The sequence below is a fragment of the Pipistrellus hanaki genome (assembly GCF_964339955.1).
Source record: "Pipistrellus hanaki genome assembly, chromosome: 3".
Taxonomy (NCBI): domain Eukaryota; kingdom Metazoa; phylum Chordata; class Mammalia; order Chiroptera; family Vespertilionidae; genus Pipistrellus; species Pipistrellus hanaki.
In genome coordinates this window covers 157,159,562-157,178,893 of record NC_140505.1, presented here as the reverse complement: position 1 = coordinate 157,178,893, position 19,332 = coordinate 157,159,562, and the positions used below count along the sequence as shown (strand labels likewise).

The window sequence follows — 19,332 nt, the reverse complement described above, 5'->3', positions numbered from 1 at the left end:
CAAACAAAGCCTAAGAAGTGACAGTTCACTAAAAGGAAATAACTGACTTAATCATAGAGAAAGGTTACTTTCCTCACTTATAAAAAGATATACACTTAAAACTGTAATGCTATTTTCTACTTATAAGGTTGGCAAAAATTGGGAGATTAGAGAACATACCACATGGTCAAGGAGAAAGATACTCTCCTACATTGCTTGTGGCATGTAAATTGAACAATCTCTATGGAAGAAAATATCTGTCAAAATTAAAATACCCAGAAATTCTGTTCCTAGATAACCTTATTCTCCCTCATGTGCAAAATGACTGGAAACAACAAATATAAAAAACAATGGGTTTAAATAAATTAAAATACAGGCACACAGTAGGATATTATGCAGCCAATGACAAGAGTAGAATGTTTATTCATTTATTTATAATTATCCATTTATTTGATTCATGCAATAAATATTTGAGTAGCTACTGTGCTCTAGGCACTGAGTCAGACTCTAGAACTATGTAATAGATAAGGTACTTAGTTTTACTGCTTTGTAGTTTCTGTACTTATTATATTTACCCTGGATTTGCTAGAAATTCATTGAGGGCAGGAAATATGGTTTGACAGGCTGAATTTCCCCAACAACTAAAATAAGGTATTTCACATAATGAAGGATCATTATAAGTCAGCTGAATTAAGTACATGAAAAACTTTATAAGATTTGGTTCTATCTTGTAATATATGCAGATTTAATTTTTAAAAAAATAATAATGGAGTTTTTAAAAACCATAATTACAGGAATGAATCATGTCTAATTCTTTTTACAATCTACCTAACATGCTAATTGACCATAACTTCATGATTCCCACAAGCCAATCAGGAGTGAGTATGCAAATTAACCCAACAAAGCTGGTGGCTTAATTTGCATACACAGGCGCCTAATGGCTGGGGGCGGGACACATCACCATGGCGACGATACAGGCTTATGCACCACCCCAGCTGTTCCTGGCCTCTGAGAAGCATGGGAAGGCAGAAAGGTGACTCCATGCTGGAGCAGAAAGGCTGCTCCAGCCAGAGCGAAGGTGGTGCCAGCAGCCAGGGAAACGAAGGCCCATTCTTGCACAAATCTTCATTCGTGCATTGAGCCACTAGTCAACTATATCATCCTAGATACATAAAAATAAATATGTTTGTTTTAACAGAGACTAAATTTCTTTTCTCAAAGGGTTAATATTTTTTACATGTTTAAACTGGGGGTGGGAGAACAATTGGCTTGAAGATTAGTGTTGATTATTCAAACCATTTGTAAAAGATATTTTACAGAATTTCCATTTGGAAAAAACACTTTGTTGCCAACAAAGTACCCAATATTAATCCTCCCAAATCATTTGAAGATTATGAAACATATGGAACAGAATTCTTTTTTAAATGCAATAATATGAAAGTCATTCTTGGATGCTTTTTCTCAAAGGACTTTTAGCACATACTGTTGTGTTTTATATAAATGAGTAAACTGAGTAACAAGGACTGACCAAGGGCATTCATATTTATCCATAGTATGTATCTTCAAGGTTTAACATGGATAATGTTGTATAAACTGATTTGTGATAGTAGAGTATCACAGATGTCTGCTAGCATGTCTGTCTAGAAGGCTTTGTCCCCACCTGTTCATGTGACCTTCAGTGAGTTATCTAACCTTGTAGAATTTGGGAGGAGGGTAAGAAACCAGGAAAAGTAGATGAAGCTCAGATGATGAAGGACTTTCTACCAGGGGTCTTCAAACTACAGCCCGCGGGCCACATGGGGCCCGCAGAGGAGTCTGATCCGGCCCGCCAGGTTTTTTGGGCAGTGAGCGCAGCCGAGGTGTTATAGTAGGAACTAGTAGTTCATATAGTCCGGCCCTCCAGCTCTCTGAGGGACAGTGATCTGGCCCCCACTTTAAAAAGTTTGAGGACCCCTGAAGCCATGGTAAGGAATATGACTCTTACGTGCAATGGCAACTTTCAAGCAGGTGAGTGATATAACCTGAGGTGCAATTTGAGATCTTGATGTTATTTAGAAAATGTACTGTAGGAAGGGAGTTGAGTAAAGAGACAATTCTGCAGTTCATGTCAGATAATGGTGGATCTGAACAAGGGTGTCTCACAAGACAAAGAAAAAAATATGTACTTTGCAAGTGGAACCCAGAGAACCTGCTGTTGTGTTTAATGGAAGTGAGCAAAAGGGAAGAATCAAATGTGAACCCTAAGGTTTTTAAAAGAAAAATAATTGTAAAATAGTTATTCTTTACAGTGGTATAAAATATGCCTCTTACAGCTGTCATATATTAGTTAAAAACTTAGTGTTAGGAAGCTGTAAAAGAAGTTCATTCTAACCTTCAAATGTTGGGAAATAATTATTATGTTTCCTTCAGATAGCTTTTGTTTAATATTTAAAGTGTTTTTAATCACTACTAAGGTAAGATGGGTTTAGATCCCTTTACTACCATGAATGTTCACTTCTAAATGCCTTTCATTTCAATTATATGTTTTCCCATGATCAGTATTCACCAATAAATAAAAAGGTAAACCTAACCATCACAAAGCAGAATTTGCTTTTCAACTTCTTCATTCTAGACAATAGCTTTCCATTAATTTCATTTTGATAGATACTTCATAATTATTGTCTCTCAAAATCAAATAGAGCAGTTAAGATGCAGATTGATGGTGATATAAGTTAGAATAAAGTGAAGACCATAAGAAAATATCAGTGGTCAATTGGGGGTCAGGAATGGTTTTTATGGTGAATTTGAGGAATGAAAAAGGCGCTGAGAGATGGCAATGATAGACACTAGGGGGAAAAGGTTATGGTGTGAGCAATGTATGGGGCATGATGGCTCAGTGTGCTGTCACATAGCAGGGGTGTGAGAACCAGTGAGCAGTGAGGTCAAAAAGGAAGAAGGTGTGATTGTGTTGTGGAAGCCACGAATGTTGCAATGAGGAATCTGTCTACTTTGTTAGGCGAAGGGAAGCCACTGACGGCTGAGGTCTCTGTTGTTGCAATAGATAGAATTTCACTTGAAGAAGGTTACTCTGGTAGCAGATTTAACTGAGGAAAGAGGGAAGTACAGAACAGTGAATTCCAACACAGGTCCAAGAAGGAAGTAATAATGGGTTAAAAAAAAAAAAAAAGGGCCTTTATCGAGAGGGAGGAAGGAGAGGTACAGATGCAGAGGACCAGTAGGTACAGAATTCCCAGAGCTTTGATAACTACTCAGATAGAACCTAGAAACACAGAGGAGGAAAGCATGCCTCTCACAAAGATGAAACTGAGGGTTTACACAAAAACATCACTCTTTTAAATCTCTCTTGATCATTGATTTAGAGATTTTTTTTTTAATTTATGCTTCCCATCACATGCTTTTCATTGCATATGAAAAGTAACTAGGATTTCCCGTTACATCATAAGGTTTCTGGCCAGTAGAGGAAATGGTAGAGAATGAAATCTTATAGCTTAGAAATAAAAGCTATCTTTAGACTAACACAGTGTCGGTGACTATTTTAAACCCCCGAAGCTCTGCTATCCTGCTATGCTTTGACTACACAAGGAATACCACTGAGGTCGGAACTGAGATGAAAACAAAACATGGATTCTCACTTGTGCCTCAAAGTTCTTTGTGTCTCAGCTTCTAAATGTTATGAACAGTATGCCGTCTATGCTCTGTGCTGGGCCAACTGGTGTTTTCCCCATTGCATTTGTTAAATACTGAGGGGGGAAGAAGAGGAGGAAAATAAGGAAGAGGAGACATTGAGGGAGAAAGGGAAAGGGGGGAGAAGAGACTTCTTTAAAATGTAAAATATAGACATATACTTGGCAGCTGAGATAATGTGTGCCATAAAAAACATATCAGATTTCTTTGCTTTTCCTTTGGATTTTTGTCTTTTTACTGGTTAGTCAATTTCCCAGCTGATTTGATCCAAATAAAAATGCTCTTAGTCATGTTTTATTATAACTTGAATGTATACTATTAAAAGCTCAGAAGTTGTATAAAAGCATGAACAATAGGACTGGATTCATCTATAACTCCCCTACTCAGAGATAAGCAACATTAATATTTTATTTATAGCCCTCAAATCCTTTGTGTCCCTCAAAATGGTATTATCATACATTCTCTCATGCTTCTTGTGAAGTTATCCCTTAAGCATTTAACATTTTATTTAAATGCTTAAGGGATATTGTGACTGATATCTTCTTTACAATGTATTCTATTTCTTTTTAGTATACAAAAAAAAAAATCTATCAAGCCTTGTATTAGTCTCTTAGTGTTAATAATTTTCAATTGTCCTCTTGGGCTTTCACTGCTTTTTAATTTATTTTAATTAAAATTGAGCAGTCATTAAATTTTGTCAATATGAAAATCACTTAGGTATGGGGAAAAGACTAAAATATGTTTTAAAAAGTCAGTAATTAGTTAAATCATTCATTCAGTATCCAATATTTACTGAGCACATACTATAACCTTAGTCAAGTTGCCTCATCTAAAAAATTGTTTCTGCAACTAAGAAATGTAAATACTCAATAACCCTATTTAAGAATTAAGTGAGATAATGAATGTAAAATGCTTAGCATTGCACATGGTAAATGCTCAAAAAATGTCAGCAGTAATGACACACACTGTAAGCTGCCCTTCCTCCCCAATGCCTGCAGAACCAGCCTGAGGAGAGAATGGAAGCTCCCCTGATTTTTAAATACAGCCAAGCCTGTACTTCTTTTCCCTTCTTTCTTCTGCCACCTATAAGGTGGCCCTAGTTAATGTCAACAAAAGAAAAGATGAGCCGAAACCGGTTTGCCTCAGTGGATAGAGCATTGGCCTGCGGACTGAGAAGTCCCAGGTTCGATTCCAGTCAAGGGCATGTACATTGGTTGCGGGCACATCCCCAGTTGGGGGTGTGCAGGAGGCAGCTGATCAATGTTTATCTCTCATCATGTTTCTAACTCTCTATCCCTCTCTCTTCCTCTCTGTAAAAAATCAATAAAATACATTTAAAAAAAAGAAGAGAGAGAAATCTGAGAAATTCTTTCTAGAATTTACTCATTTTTGCCATTTGTACTCTCAATAAATACTGATAGATGTCAAACAAAATTAGAAAACTAAAAAATCCTCAATAAAGCCTACCATCAGTTGAAGGTATTAATAAGACTGGCTACTTAATAGACAAGACAATTCCAGAATGAAATCTGAGATAATTTTTAAAAAAATATATTTTATTGATTTTGTTCAGAGAGGAAGGGAGAGAGATAAAGAGTTAGAAACATCGATGAGAGTCATCGATCAGCTGCCTCTTGCACACCCCTACTGGGGATATGCCCGCAACCAAGGTACATGCCCTTGACAGGAATTGAACCCGGGACCCTTCAGTCCCCAAGCCGACGCTCTATCCATTGAGCCAAACCGGTTTTAGCTGAAATCTGAGATAATTAAACAAAACTCATTCTTATAAAATTTCACTGGCTTAAAAGTGCTATATGTAATATTAAGTTTAAGTTTACAAATAGAACAATTAAACAATAAAATAATTAAATTTTAAGATAGTTTTCTAAAAGAAATATAATTATATTATCCTCTCCAAAATTACACAATATTCAGAATCATTTGCTAATCGTTACTGCTAAGCTTTCAGAAATTATACCTGCTTTTCTTACTAAATTATAAACTGAAAAGCTGCTTAATATTGCCTATTAGCCAAAAGCCTGATTTCTTCAACAAAATGTAAAATAAGTAAAATCCAACACTATGACTTACCCACTTCTGCCAAAGTTCTGATACAGGACTCCACAGAGGCCTTCTGGGCTGGGTTTGGCCAGGTGCAATTGTAAATTCTGAAGGCAGATTGCAGCAGCTGAATAAAAACTGGCTGGTGTGTCTGAAGACAGAAAGAAGAAAGACAAATAGGCCACTAAACCATTAACACACCTGATATATATTTATGCATTATCAAAGTTGCTCATCAAAATGAAACATAATATAATATTTTTTGTTTCAGAACTATTAAATGCATATTAATTCAAAATTATTTATTACATACCTATTTCATGAGAGGCATGAGCCAGAGACACTATAGGAAGTCAATTATTTGCATTTGAACTATATTCTTAATCAGAAAAATATGGCATTTCTTGAAGTCAGTGACATGAATTTAAGTACATTTTTAAAATCTCTGGCTTATTTATCAGAATAAATAGAGAGAAGGTGTTCTGAATGTATTCGTTTGACTGTACATTTTGGTTTCCATATGATGGGTAAGTAGAGGAGACAACAATTTTGAAATGGTTCAATCAAACAGTTTTAAAGTTTTTCCAAAAGAAAGTATAATTGAAATTATATTTTTATAAGAGCAATATACAGTTATTGCAAAATATTTGGAAATCACTGACATGAAAATTACCAATTATTCTACTACATAGGGGTAATCAGTATCCAAATTTTGAAGATAATTACTGTACTGTGTTTTTCCATGTATGTATGCATGAAAACATGGATGACAGTATAATGCAATTCTGTGGCCTTTTTAAATCTTACTTCATGTTCATTTTCCCAATCATAAATATTTCTTTTAAAACATGATTTTTAATAAATATTACAGATACAGTAGATTTATTTAGCTCTGCCCCCCCCCCTCCCCCCCCCCCCCGTTTGTGGTAGATGGCAACTTTGAAGTCTATAAATACTTGAATAAAAATTATGCTATATAAAACACTGCTAATTTTTTCAGGACAAATTACTAACATGGAATTGAGTAAAAATGCCTATCCATTTATTTCGACAGTCATCATACAATATGAAAGTTCCCATTATGCTTAGAGGGGGAGCAAGAACAGTTTAACTTGTAGATGGGACTTCTCTATTTAAAATAAAGTTCGGTAAACTCACAAAGGAGAGTAACAGTAATTAACATGAGAAGTGTCATCCTCAGAAATGTAGGGAAGACTTCCTTATCAGGTTAAAGTTTCTCCTACTTGAGTAAGGCAAATAAAATCTGTGTGTAGGGATGCCTTGCACATATTGGGTTAAGCTACCTGGAGGCTGGTGCTGTTGTCTGAGAAAGGAGAATTGAAGAAGCCGCTCACGATGCTCATGATGGACTCCGTCACACACTTCTCCAGGGAGGTGTCTGCATGTTTCCTGTCTGTGGTTGTGTTGCAAACCTGGAGGGATAAAAATAGAACAGCTCAATACATTCTATCACATCTTTGAATTATAACTCAGTCCTGGGACCTTCTAAAAATGGCCTGAAGTGATGGATTATAACATTTCTTCTGCTTTGGAAAGTTGCTTTGAATAGAAATGCCTCTGCCTAAAATCTGTCGTAGTTCCTCCTTTAAGTTTGGTTATCATCTCATCCTAGAACCGGAAACCATTCACAGACACCCTTCCCCTCTTGCAGCCCTTCTTCCTGAACCGTATCTCCCTACTGTTGGACACAACCTTCGCCCTCCATGCCCAAGCTTAGATTTTCTGAAAAACACCTTTCCAGTCAATCTGAAGGAGCCAAAGAGGAAATAATCATAAGGATAAGAAAGTGGGGAGTGTGATTAATGGGGGCTTATATCTGTACCAAGCCTCAATGAGAGGATGCAAACCAGAAAGTATCTGGAAAGGGAAATAGAAAGCTAAAAGAGGATAAAATCCTTTCCGATAATTTCAGCTTTTTCATTAACAGGTTTACCTGGGTGCATCTGTGGGCCAACTTCTCAGAATAGGCAAAGTGGGAAGAGACAATGCCAGAGGTGAGGATAAATCAGAGAACATAGACTTTGAACTTTATATGTGATTTAATGTGGCAGAAATTTGTAATTTTGCTAAACTGTACATTCCCAAGTATGTCAGGGTAGACAAATTGCAAAAGCAAAGACACATGATTAAAAGCAAATGAAAAACAAAGATGGGTGATGAAAAGACAAGAAGATAAAAAGAAGAATAAAGAGGGGTGGGTGAGTATGAAGTTTGAAAAAAACAGAGTGAGAAAGTTTAAATATTCACTTAATATGGCAGGTAAATATTATGGTGGCCATATGTTCCAGATATTTCAATAAGGTGATTAATAAAAAGAATAAGTAAATGCAATTTAATATGATATTGCTTTAAAACCTTTTACACAAATAAATTCACAAAAGAGAATTTATTTGTGAATTTATTTGTGTTCACAAAAAAAAATTCCCTTCTCCAACCATGTGTCTCAATGCTTTGGTTTGAAAATAACAGTAATTGCTAAATGGAGATAGAAGAAAGAGCAGAGGATTTGTTTTGCTTTTAAGTTACTTCCCATGGGGCAATTCATTTCTTTTTCATCTATCAAATGACATCTATCTGATGGAGCCGCATTAGAAGCTATTGTAGGAAACAGAGCAATTAAAGAAAGTAAATTGTGTCAAATTATATAATCATTTCATTATCGTTCCAGCATATAACATAGTACATGGCATACAGAAGACATTCAATAAATGTTGTGAAATGAATAAGTCAATTAATTTTAAAAATGGGAGAACAAAAAAAAACTATTATTTTGATTTAGGTTAACTTTGGGTTAGGTTATATTTGTGGAACATCTAAGCAAGGACTAAAATTTAATGTGGTCCCAGAATAATATAAAATCAATTTTCCCATAATGGATATGAAGCAGGATTTATTGCATTTAGTATCTTTCCAGCACTGGCTTTTATAGTGAAAATTTCTGATCAGTAAGATAAAAATATATTAAAGCAGAATAGGTACCAGACCAATGCTACCATCTGCAGCCCAAATAACCTTTCTCCGCACCCAGTGACATTTCACACAATTGTGGGGGGCTCTCTGGAGCTAGGAGAGTATAGCACTGCAGTGCCTGCAAACGCACACTTGCTAAAGAGGCAGCAAGATTTGCTTTAGTCAGTGGATTAATAGCAGCAATTTATCTCTACCTAAAGGCTTCCCTCAAAATCCCGGGTAATGAAAAGTCTACGTTTAAAACAAGTTTTCTTAACATAGCCAAAATGTCAGACAAATGAATTTAATTATTACTTTGCAGACATGGATATTCTGTTGATGAGCTGGCAAAATTTGGGGTAATAAAACAAGACACATAATTTGTAAATTAGTATATATTTATAACACCAAATTTATTTTTGTCTCCATTTCAGTGCAACCACTAATTATATAGCTATAATCAAGTTTTTTTTTAATTTATGTTCTATTATAATTTTAAAGTGCACATAATTTGAACATATCTTCTTTATAATATAAAGTATAATTTTAAAAGTATATATAATTTGAATATATTATCATCAGAAATATAAATTAAGTGAAAAGTAAAAAATATTTTTTTTAAAGTCTGGGTAAACAAAACTGTGTGGACTCTATTCCTCAATTAATTTGGATAAAGAATTCAAAGTTTTTCAAGATATTTTTTTCTGGCCCTAGGCTAGTGGCTCAGTTGGTTGGAGCATTGTCCCATATACCAAAAGGTTATGAGTTCGATTCCTGGTCAGGGCACATACCTAGGTTTCAGGTTTGATCCCCAGTAGTAGATGTTTATCTCTCACACAGATGTTTCCCTCCCTCTCTCTCTCTCTCTCTCTCTCTCTCTCTCAAATCAATAAAACATTATCTCTGGGTGAGGAATTTTTTAAAAGGGTATTTTTTTTTCTGGCCATATAAATAACATTTTCACCTCTTCAGCCTTGCTGTAATACTGTAGATAGGCAAGATATGTAGGAAGACACTTTTAAAATTAAATCTTCAAAACGTTTTCAGTAAAAAAGAACCTAATAAATAAATAACTATACTTCTTTCTCCTGATATTTATTTTTATTGACTTGTCAACAATAAAATCACATCACATTCGTTAACTTTTCATGTGTAATACCTATATTTTTAAAGTTTCAACCTGGCCGGGACCGGTTTGGCTCAGTGGATAGAGAGTTGGCCTACGGACTGAAAGGTCCCGGGTTCGATTCCGGTCAAGGGCATGTACCTTGGTTGAGGGAACATCCCCAGTGGGAGGTGTGCAGGAGGCAACTGGTTGATGTTTCTCTCTCATGGACGTTTCTGACTCTCTGTCCGTCTCAATTCCTCTCTGTGTAAAATCAATAAAATATATTTTAAAAAAATAAATAAAAAAATAAAGTTTCAACCTGTTTGCACACATACATTTTCCATGTAGTGTCATTTTCTCAATACTTATTTTCTTTTTAATTAAATACTCCCTTGAGGATATGTTAGGTTTTTTACTAGTTTTTTAGAGAGAGACAGGAAGAGAGAGAAAGAGAAACATCTATGTGAAAGACAAACATCAATCAGTTGCTTCCCATATGCGCCCTGACCAGGGAGGGAACCAACACACAACTTAAATATGTGCCCTGAAAAGGAATCAAACCCACAACCTTTTGGTGTATGGGACCAGACTCTAACCAACTGAGCCACACAACCAGGGCTCTAAATACTTAGTTTAAAAGGCAAGCTTTATCGATCATTTTAATGCACAATCACACTTTAATTCATTTTTGGGATGAATTGAGGTATACATAACAACAACAACAAAAATATAAATCTTTTTTTCCCCTTAGTTTTTCCTTTTTGTTGGTCTTTTGTGTGAATTCTTTTTTCCCCCCTGAGCAAAATCCTTTACTTTCAGATTAAGATTTTTTGGGAATGTTTCACCAAAAAAAAGGAATCAGCAGAGAAGGATATGTAAACAGTTTTATACAACTTGCTGGGCAATAATACATGTACTATGCTATCAACAACCTATGTGTGAAAACACTGTATGATTCCTCATTCCCACAAACTAGCTCTTGCTTCCAGGCTCTGCTTGGAGATCAGAGTGAAAGAGAAAGAAGTTAAGATAGCTACTCTGCCTCTACCTCCATCCTCAATATATATTAATGGTAGGAACCCTCACACAATACTCAGAAATACAAAATTATCCACAAACCTAAAATCCAGATCAAATGTGATTAACATTACGGAATCTTTTCTTCTAATCTTTCTGCTCTACCATATATATTTCTACGATTAAAATCAATCTAGATAATCAGTTTTGTATTCTCTTTTTTATATTTATCATGCAATTATTATTAGCACTTCTCATTAAAAATCTTCAAAGTGACTTTATAACAACTTATAGATATAACATAATTTTTAAAGCCATTTCTCTAAAATTAAATATTTCTATTTGTATATTATCATAAGAGTATGTTGTACTCCTTTGATCATAAATTCTTCATATTATTTCTAATTATTCCCTGAAGACAGATTCTTGGAAGATAAATTACTTGACACATTAAAAGGGGATAGAGGCTTTTTTAAATGTACATCAAAATACTTTCCAGAAAGACAGCCTAAATCTACACTTTTGTCAGCAAGGTATGTGAAACAAGATTTAATACTATCTTTTTATTCTTATAACTCATAGCTGGAAATTGGATCTTATTTTCCTTTGTATTTTTTTTAAATCTTAACAGTTGACTATTTTTTTCAGGCAATTACCTTTATTTCCTCCTCTATCAACCATGTATGCCAGGCTTCTGCCCATTTTTATATTATATAGTATTAGTGTTTTTCATATATTTATGTAAGGATCATTATCTTTTTAAATATATAACTTTTCCTATTTTGATGTTCGTTATTTTTATGTATGTTTAATGTACTTAAATTCAAAATTTTCAAATAATGAAACATTTATTATTTTTCTTAGCTAATTTAATTCCTTGCTTTTTTGCTTAAAATGAACTTTCTAATCCAAAGACTGATAAATATTTACCTATCTTCCATACATTTTTATCATTTCACAATTATCTCTAAAATCCATTGCAATTTATATTATATGATGTTATGTTAGGAGCTGAGCTCATTTCACCTCAAATAGCCTGTGTCCTTCAATGTCATTTTGATTTAATTCTAAAGAACAATTTTGTTGAATGCCTATTCCATGCAAAGAATGTTCTATAGGGTGGGACAAAAGTAGGTTTACAATCATATTCTTATTTAGTAATTACTGTTTTATTTTTAAATGAACAACCATAAACCTACTTTGCCCACCCTGTACTTACCTGTGATCAATAGGTGAAAAAAATTACAAAAATCACTATTCTAATTTATATCATTAATTTGATAATTCAGGAGAAATAATACTACAGCTCATGGTTCAAATCTAGCCATATCATTCATTTACATCTTACCTATGGCTCCTTTCCCTTTAGTAATTGCCGTAACAGTTATGATAGTTGCCTGAAAGCTGAAATATTAACTATGTTGCTCTTTATGGAAAAAGTTTGCTCATCCCTGAAAATGGTTGACCATTTCTTTTATATAATAATATCTTACATATGTAAAAATCTGTTTCAAGCAATTAATTACATTAATATAGCTACTTATCTCTATGCTGAGGCCACACTTACTTTGTTTTCAAATTCTGTTTTGAGATATTTTTAGCTGCAGTTGACATTTATTTGTCCCATAAAACATACTGAGTACCTGCTATGTGTGAGTCACTGCTCTAAGTGAGGTAGGTAGCAGTGAATCAAACAGACAAAAATCTCTGGCCTTTTTTCTTTCCGTAGAAACAAACACGCATATAAAAAATGTCAAGTAAAGGAGGTGGGAAGAAGCAAGTGAAGGAGGGACAGAGGGAAAAGGCTGCTACTTTACACAGAGTGGTCAGTGGAAGTCTCTGAAGACTTTTAAGCAGAACCTGAAAGAAGAGAGGAAAGAAGGCATGAGGACACCTAGAGGACGAGGGCACCCCAGGCAGACACAGGTGTTCTGAGATGGACTGTGTTTGGCATATTTGAGGAGCAGCAATGAGGTCAGTAGATGGGAGCTAGCTAGCGAGGGAACAAGAGGACATGGGGAAGGGGTGGGTGGACAGAAGAGAGGCCAAATCATATAGTTTTATCCTGGGCAGAATCTGAGCAAAGGAGAGATGTGAACAAAATTACTATTATCATTCATTTTCATCATTATGGCTGCTATAGAGACTGGATGGAGTGGGGGAGCAAGAGTGGAAGCATGGCCCTGCCAGAGTGAGTCAGGAGTTGAGCTTGGACCTATGAACCAGATCACGGTTCAATTCCCAGTTGGGTCATATGCCTGGGTGGTGGGGTATGCAGGAGGCAGCCAATCAATGATTCTCTCTCTCTCTCTCTCTCTCTCTCTCTCTCTCTCTCTATATATATATATATATATATATATATATATATATATTATTGATTTTGTACAGAGAGGAAGGGAGAGAGATAGAGAGTTAGAAACATCGATGAGAGAGAGTCATTGATCAGCTGCCTCTTGAACACCCCCTACTGAAGATACGCCCGCAACCAAGGTACATGCCCTTGACCGGAATCGAACCCGGGACCCTTCAGTCCCCAAGCCGACGCTCTATCCATTGAGCCAAACCGGTTTCGGCCCAATGATTCTCTCTTATCATTGATGTTTCTATATCTCTCTCTCCCTCTCCTTTTGTGAAATCAATAAAAATACATTTTTTTAAAAAGACTGGAAGCATGGAAACAGGTTTTTATGGCTATTGCAATAATTCAGATGAGAGTTAATGGTTCCTTGGAGCAGGATGACAGTAATGCCATGTCCAGAAGCAGTCCTGTTGTAACTATCTCAAGGTTAGAGTTTGCAGAATTTGCTAAAAGGTTGGATTTAGAGTGTAAGAAAGTAATATTTACAGATGACACCAAGATTTTTTGCCTGAATGCTGAATAATGGAATTGCCGATTAATGGAATTGCCATTTACTGAGATGCAAAAGATTTGGGGGGAAAAATAACTTCTAGCAGGACATGAAAGTGAATGAAGAGCTGGTGATTAGATAGCCAAACAATGATGTCATATAGGCAGTTGGATATGTGAGACTGGACATCTGAGGAAGGGTCCATGCTTCAATCAGCCTGGCATTGCAGTAGGGATAGTGGATGAGATTAGCAAGTAAGTGATCATACACACAGAGAGATCAAGCCTAAGGTTTGAGCCTGGCACATTCCAATGTTAGAAGCTGGAAAGATTCAGAGGAAACAGCAAACTGAGGAGTGGCCAGTGAGGTGGGAGACAAACAGAACAGGACTATTGTCCTGGTGGCCAACTGAAAAAGTGTTCAAGAAGGAACTGCTCAACTATGATCATTGCTGCCAAGGCAGAAAGTATGATGCAGGCCAGGGACCAACCAATCGTCAATCAAGAATAGGCACACAAGAATGCATTGCATGTAGCACCATCATTGTAATTCAGCATGAATGTTGAGGAGAAAAATAGAATTATACCTGAGGGAAAAGAATAGGCTTTTTAGAATATCTTCTACCCTTCACTTCTCTGCATTGCTAACTAATAAAACTATAAAAAGAACCCTTTAATGTGAGACTTTTCAGTAGTTCCTTCCACTTAAGAAAGTCAAGAAAATTATAGAACCAAACCATTAGTCAAAGAAAACCTATTGAACCTTATCATATTAAAAAAAAAAAAAAAAAACTTAGAAAGTGTGTTTCTATGTACATATAAATTTGTCTTTATCCCTACTTCCTATGACTTGGTAGGCTCAGTAAAGGGAGAGTATGCCTTAAGTGATCTATTTGAAAATAAAATACTAGGATGTATCTTGTTAAGCAGTGACTGATGGGACAATGCCATGACACTGTGTTAGGTGCGCCTCTAAGTTATTTCTTGGTCTAATTTCATTCTTCCCATACATCATTTAGAGTACTACAGGCCATTATAGAATCTTGAAATTGATAGCAAATTTGGGAACACCTTCAAAAGACAAAATATAGTCTGAAGCTAACATTGACCACAGCCCACCTCTCTCCATGTGCTTTCTAATAATGACTCCCAAACCCTGACCACACAACAACAATCAGTTATAAAGGCAAAGAAAAGCATTTCTGCCCTATAAACTGAAATTTTATCAAAGTGGGCTGCCGTTAAATGCTCAGAAGACAGTGGAACAACTTTTCGTGGGTCTAAATGCTTTGCTGCCTGCCTAAATCTGGTGTATCTATGGGAAGTGGATTCAGTCTTTGTCAGAAAATCAGAATGGAAGAGGTGTGTGAAACAACCTCGCACCAGTTCATTGAAGTCTTTCAGAAAGATTTTCTTAGATGGATCTTTAACAAGATCAAAGAAAAAAGGACACAAACAGGAAAATGAAAGATAATAGTTAAGGTGACTTAATAGAAAGCATTACCTAAGAGCAAACAACAAGCTGATAACAGACAAAGAATTGACTCCAGAGAAACAAGAGAAGATAGTTTGAATGTGGTAATGTTACTTCCGATTAATGTTTTATTTGCCTGTAAAAGAAGATTATTCTCCAAATTTTTACTAAAATAATCATATGCCTCATGCTGACAATCCCTGCCTGAGACTTGTGGTGCCATCCCAGATGCCATATTTATATATATTTATATAAAACACACTAATAAATTAGAGAGAGTCCAAAAGTATATTGAAAATGATAACAAGCCCAGCTGAAACCAGTTTGGCTCACTGGATAGAGTGTCAGCCTGCGGACTGAACGGTTCCAGGTTAGATTCCGGTCAAGGGCTTGTACTTTGGTTGCGGGCACAACCCCAGTGGAGGCAGGAGGCAGCTGATCAATGTTTCTCTCTCATCAATGTTTCTAACTCTCTATCCCTCTCTCTTCCTCTCTGTAAAAAATCAATAAAATATATTTTTTTAAAAGAAAAAGAAAATTATAACAAACCCAGAAAGACATGGAGAAAATGATGAGAGACATGAGAGTGGTTGTAACATATCTGAGAAGCTGTTGTGGGAAAAGTCCTGGATTAGGCTATAGCAGACTTCCCAGCTCTGTTACCAGCTAGGCAAGTCACCCTTTGCTGGCAAATAATTTCTCCACAAAGAGGTCAAATCTGAGGTCAACCTAAATGATCTTAAGTCCCTTTAAGTTGTACAATGTTATCATTTTAAAGTCATGTTTATTATAGTCAACAGCTATGCTTTGCTGAACTGAATCATTCCATGTGGATACAAGAAGAAGATATAGGTAAAAATTAGACTACAAAAGAAATCTAGCTCAAAATTAGAGCTTTCAAGAACTAAAATTGTGCAATAATGGAACCAGTTGTTTCAAAAAACAGTGATATCGTTTTTTATGGAAATATGCAGGCATGTGCTAAAAGCTGTGAACTCTACGACTGCCAGTCTCTTCCAAACCTAAGATCCCATAATTCTTCATGTCCAATTTACCAAATACCTTTCCTCAAGATTACCATTTCTCACGGATGTAAATCACTTGTGCCAGGATTTCATACCTTTGTTGTAACTAGTCCATCTCTACGTTAAGTCGCTATTGTGCTTTTCCAGCTTCATGGACATGGTTCCTGGCTCCTGTCGACACAGGATGCTCTCCCTTTTGGTTATCCTCAACATTCTTATTTGGTGCAGGTCTTGGGGAAACTTCTTGAAATTGCTTTAAAGACTACCTATAACCTTATAATACCAGTGATGATATGGATACATGGGTAATGTTATCAGCTCTCTTACCAGGTGCCAAGCATGTGCTATGCAATATCTCATTGAATCCTCTCCATAACCCTATGAGGAATGTGTTATTATCGTATTCGCTTTACAAATAAGGAAACTCAAGACTCCGGAGAGTAAGTTCTTTGCCCAAGGTAACTGAGCTAATAAGAGGCAGAAGAATCTGGACTTGAACCCTGGTCTAGCTAATGCCTCTAAAAACTCTCCTCTCAACTACCATGCTCTACCGTAGTGGTTTGCAAAGTGTGGTCCCTGGACCAGCAGCCTCAGCGTCAGCTGGGAACTTGCTAAAAATGCGAAGTAGCACAACTACTGAGCGAGGAACTCTGAGGGTGGGCCTCAGCAATCGTGTCTTAACAAATCCCCCATGTAATTCTGATGCGTGAGAACTACCTGGATTTGGGAACTACTGCTCTACTGGCCTGAACATTTGCCTATAAGGCTATCCTTCTACTCATTTAACCACATTTTTTAATATTTTAATTTGAAAGTGTGTGGTAGCTTCTTAACCTTTCCTAAGGGGGAAAAAGAGAAATCTTAGATACAGTAACATCAGGTTTCCTGCCCCTTTCCTGAAATAGGAGGGCTGATCCTTTGCCATGCTTCGTAAGGGGAGAAGAGAGTTGCTGCTTTAACATGTAAATAAAGGGGAAACAAGGAGAGAGAAAAATGCTTTTTGCAGTACAGCTAGGCTGTTGTGGTTAGACATAATAAGTGAATTGGCCAGGAAGATTCTGATGTTCCCCTAGAGTCTTCAGACAATAAATAACATTGTCTACTTAAAATAGTGAAAATAAAACTCCTTCCTGCATGTACACATTTTTTTAGAAAAAGAATATATACATCAACTGCAAGAGTGTTTCAAAGGCAGCATAATCAGTGGCAGCTATCATCAGCTCTCTTCAGTTTAAAAAATAAAAATCCCTTTAGCATTGCAGCTCATGCTGCCTTGAATGTGACCTTGATCTTTTTCAAGCTTATCTTTAGCCCGTAGCACAGTGCAACTCTGCAAATCAGTCCATAATCTCTTTACTGTCTCCCTGCACGTGCAGTTTTAAAGCTCGGTCATCGGCATATAAACCATCCTTTACTTCAAGGTCTCTGGAGATACGTGTCTCCGATCAGGTACAAGGACTTTCATAAGGTCACAGCGGGGGCGGGGGTGAGGGGGTGAGGAGGGGTGGCAATTATGAGTGCTATGTAAATCCTCTGTAGAACAGGATGATTTCTCCGCAGGTGCAGGCTTACCTGAGAAAGATAATGAGCACCTTTGAGTTCTACAGAAATGAAGTAGAACAGGAATTGTGTTCCTTCACACTTGCTTGAGCATAGGGGACCTCATTCACCCTGCTAAAAGAGTTCCTGGACCAGAATAATGCATGGTTCATTGTATTATCCAAGATTGCTCTTGGATGTCTGGATCTGAAGTTAGTTCTTTGTTATATCCCCTTTGTCTTCCCTCCTCCGAGAAAGAATTGTACGGAGGCAGTGAACTAATGGGTAACAGTCAGCATATCTTTTTATAAGACAGTGGAAATACGGACCTCACCACCCAATCTCCTCCAAGTCCCTCCCCAGTGTGGCCTATTCTCATCTACCAGCACTCAGGAACACAGGAAGCCAGAGCTCTGGGACAGGCCAGCATAATAGATCCAAGGAGTTCTCTACACACTATCTTCTATCAGTGAAACTCTTATTTCAACATTATGTCCCTTAACTTTAAAGAGAAAACCAGAGAAGATTAAAAAAAAAAAAACACACTTCAAATAATAGACCCTAAACATAATAATTCAGCATGCAAAAAAGGATAAGCCGCCGAAACCAGTTTGGCTCAGTGATAAGGGCGTCAGTCTGTGGACTGAAAGGTCCCAGGTTTGATTCCGGTCAAGGGCATGTACATTGGTTGCGGGCACACCCCCAGTAGGGGGTGTGCAATAGGCAGCTGGTCGATGTTCCTCTCTCATTGACGTTTCTAGCTCTCTATATCTCTCCCTTCCTCTCTGTAAAAACTCAATAATATATATATATATATATATATATATATATATATTTAAAAATAAATAAATAAACAAATAATTTTTTAAAAATTTAAAAAAAGATAAGCCACACTAACTTTAAAATTGCTTTAAAGGCTACATATAACCTTATAATAATACCAATACAGCTATCAAATTAAAGTGCAAGCTATCAAAAACCATCCTCTCCTTTCTTTATTCACTCATTTATTTATTCAATATTAATAGACCAAAACATATGCTAGACGGTATCTAAAAAAATACCAACCTGCTCCTCATGTCCTGCTCAAAAAGCCAAGCAAGAGGAAATGGACTCAGAGTGAAAAGAACATATTTTGACTGGCAGGAGTAAAGACACTAAATGGTTCAATCAATGGAGAAGCCTCTGAAGACGCAACAGTGAGCAATGCTACATCCTGAATCATGGGCTCACGCTGCTGTCTGTCTGAAGGCAGTCATCAACACCTCTCGAGATCCTTCCCAGCCGGGGTTGCAATTGCATTCCTGAAAAATGGTTGTATAAGAACTGACCTCTGCCCAATGTCTCTCTAACTGAGGTCAAAAGATCACTAAGTTTCCATTTAAAAATAGACCAATATAGTCAGTTGTAAGAGTAAAAATGAACATTTAGTTGCTTTATCCACTGTACTGGGTATTTTGTATACAAAAATTTCACTCATGATCTTATGGAAGTCATTCCCAACTTTTGTAATATAATGGATTATATCCAGAGGTAGTGAGTTTAATTCTAGGTTTTCATCTGGATGCTTAATACTGTTTTATATGCATATATATATAGACAACTAAACATGAAGTACTGTTTA

At 36.3% G+C, this 19,332-nt stretch overlaps 1 protein-coding gene across 1 annotated transcript in view; it reads right to left on the bottom strand.

Moving 5' to 3' along the window:
* The window catches only part of ITPR2 (inositol 1,4,5-trisphosphate receptor type 2), a 416,442-nt gene that overhangs the window by 201,288 nt on the left and 195,822 nt on the right, over window positions 1-19,332 (bottom strand). Inside the window, exons 33-34 of the mRNA XM_084877146.1 lie at window positions 7,032-7,160; window positions 5,758-5,878 (exon numbers count right to left, since the gene is read on the bottom strand). Of these exons, the coding sequence (XP_084733272.1) occupies window positions 5,758-5,878; window positions 7,032-7,160 (250 nt within the window). The remainder of the gene's footprint in view (window positions 1-5,757; window positions 5,879-7,031; window positions 7,161-19,332) is intronic.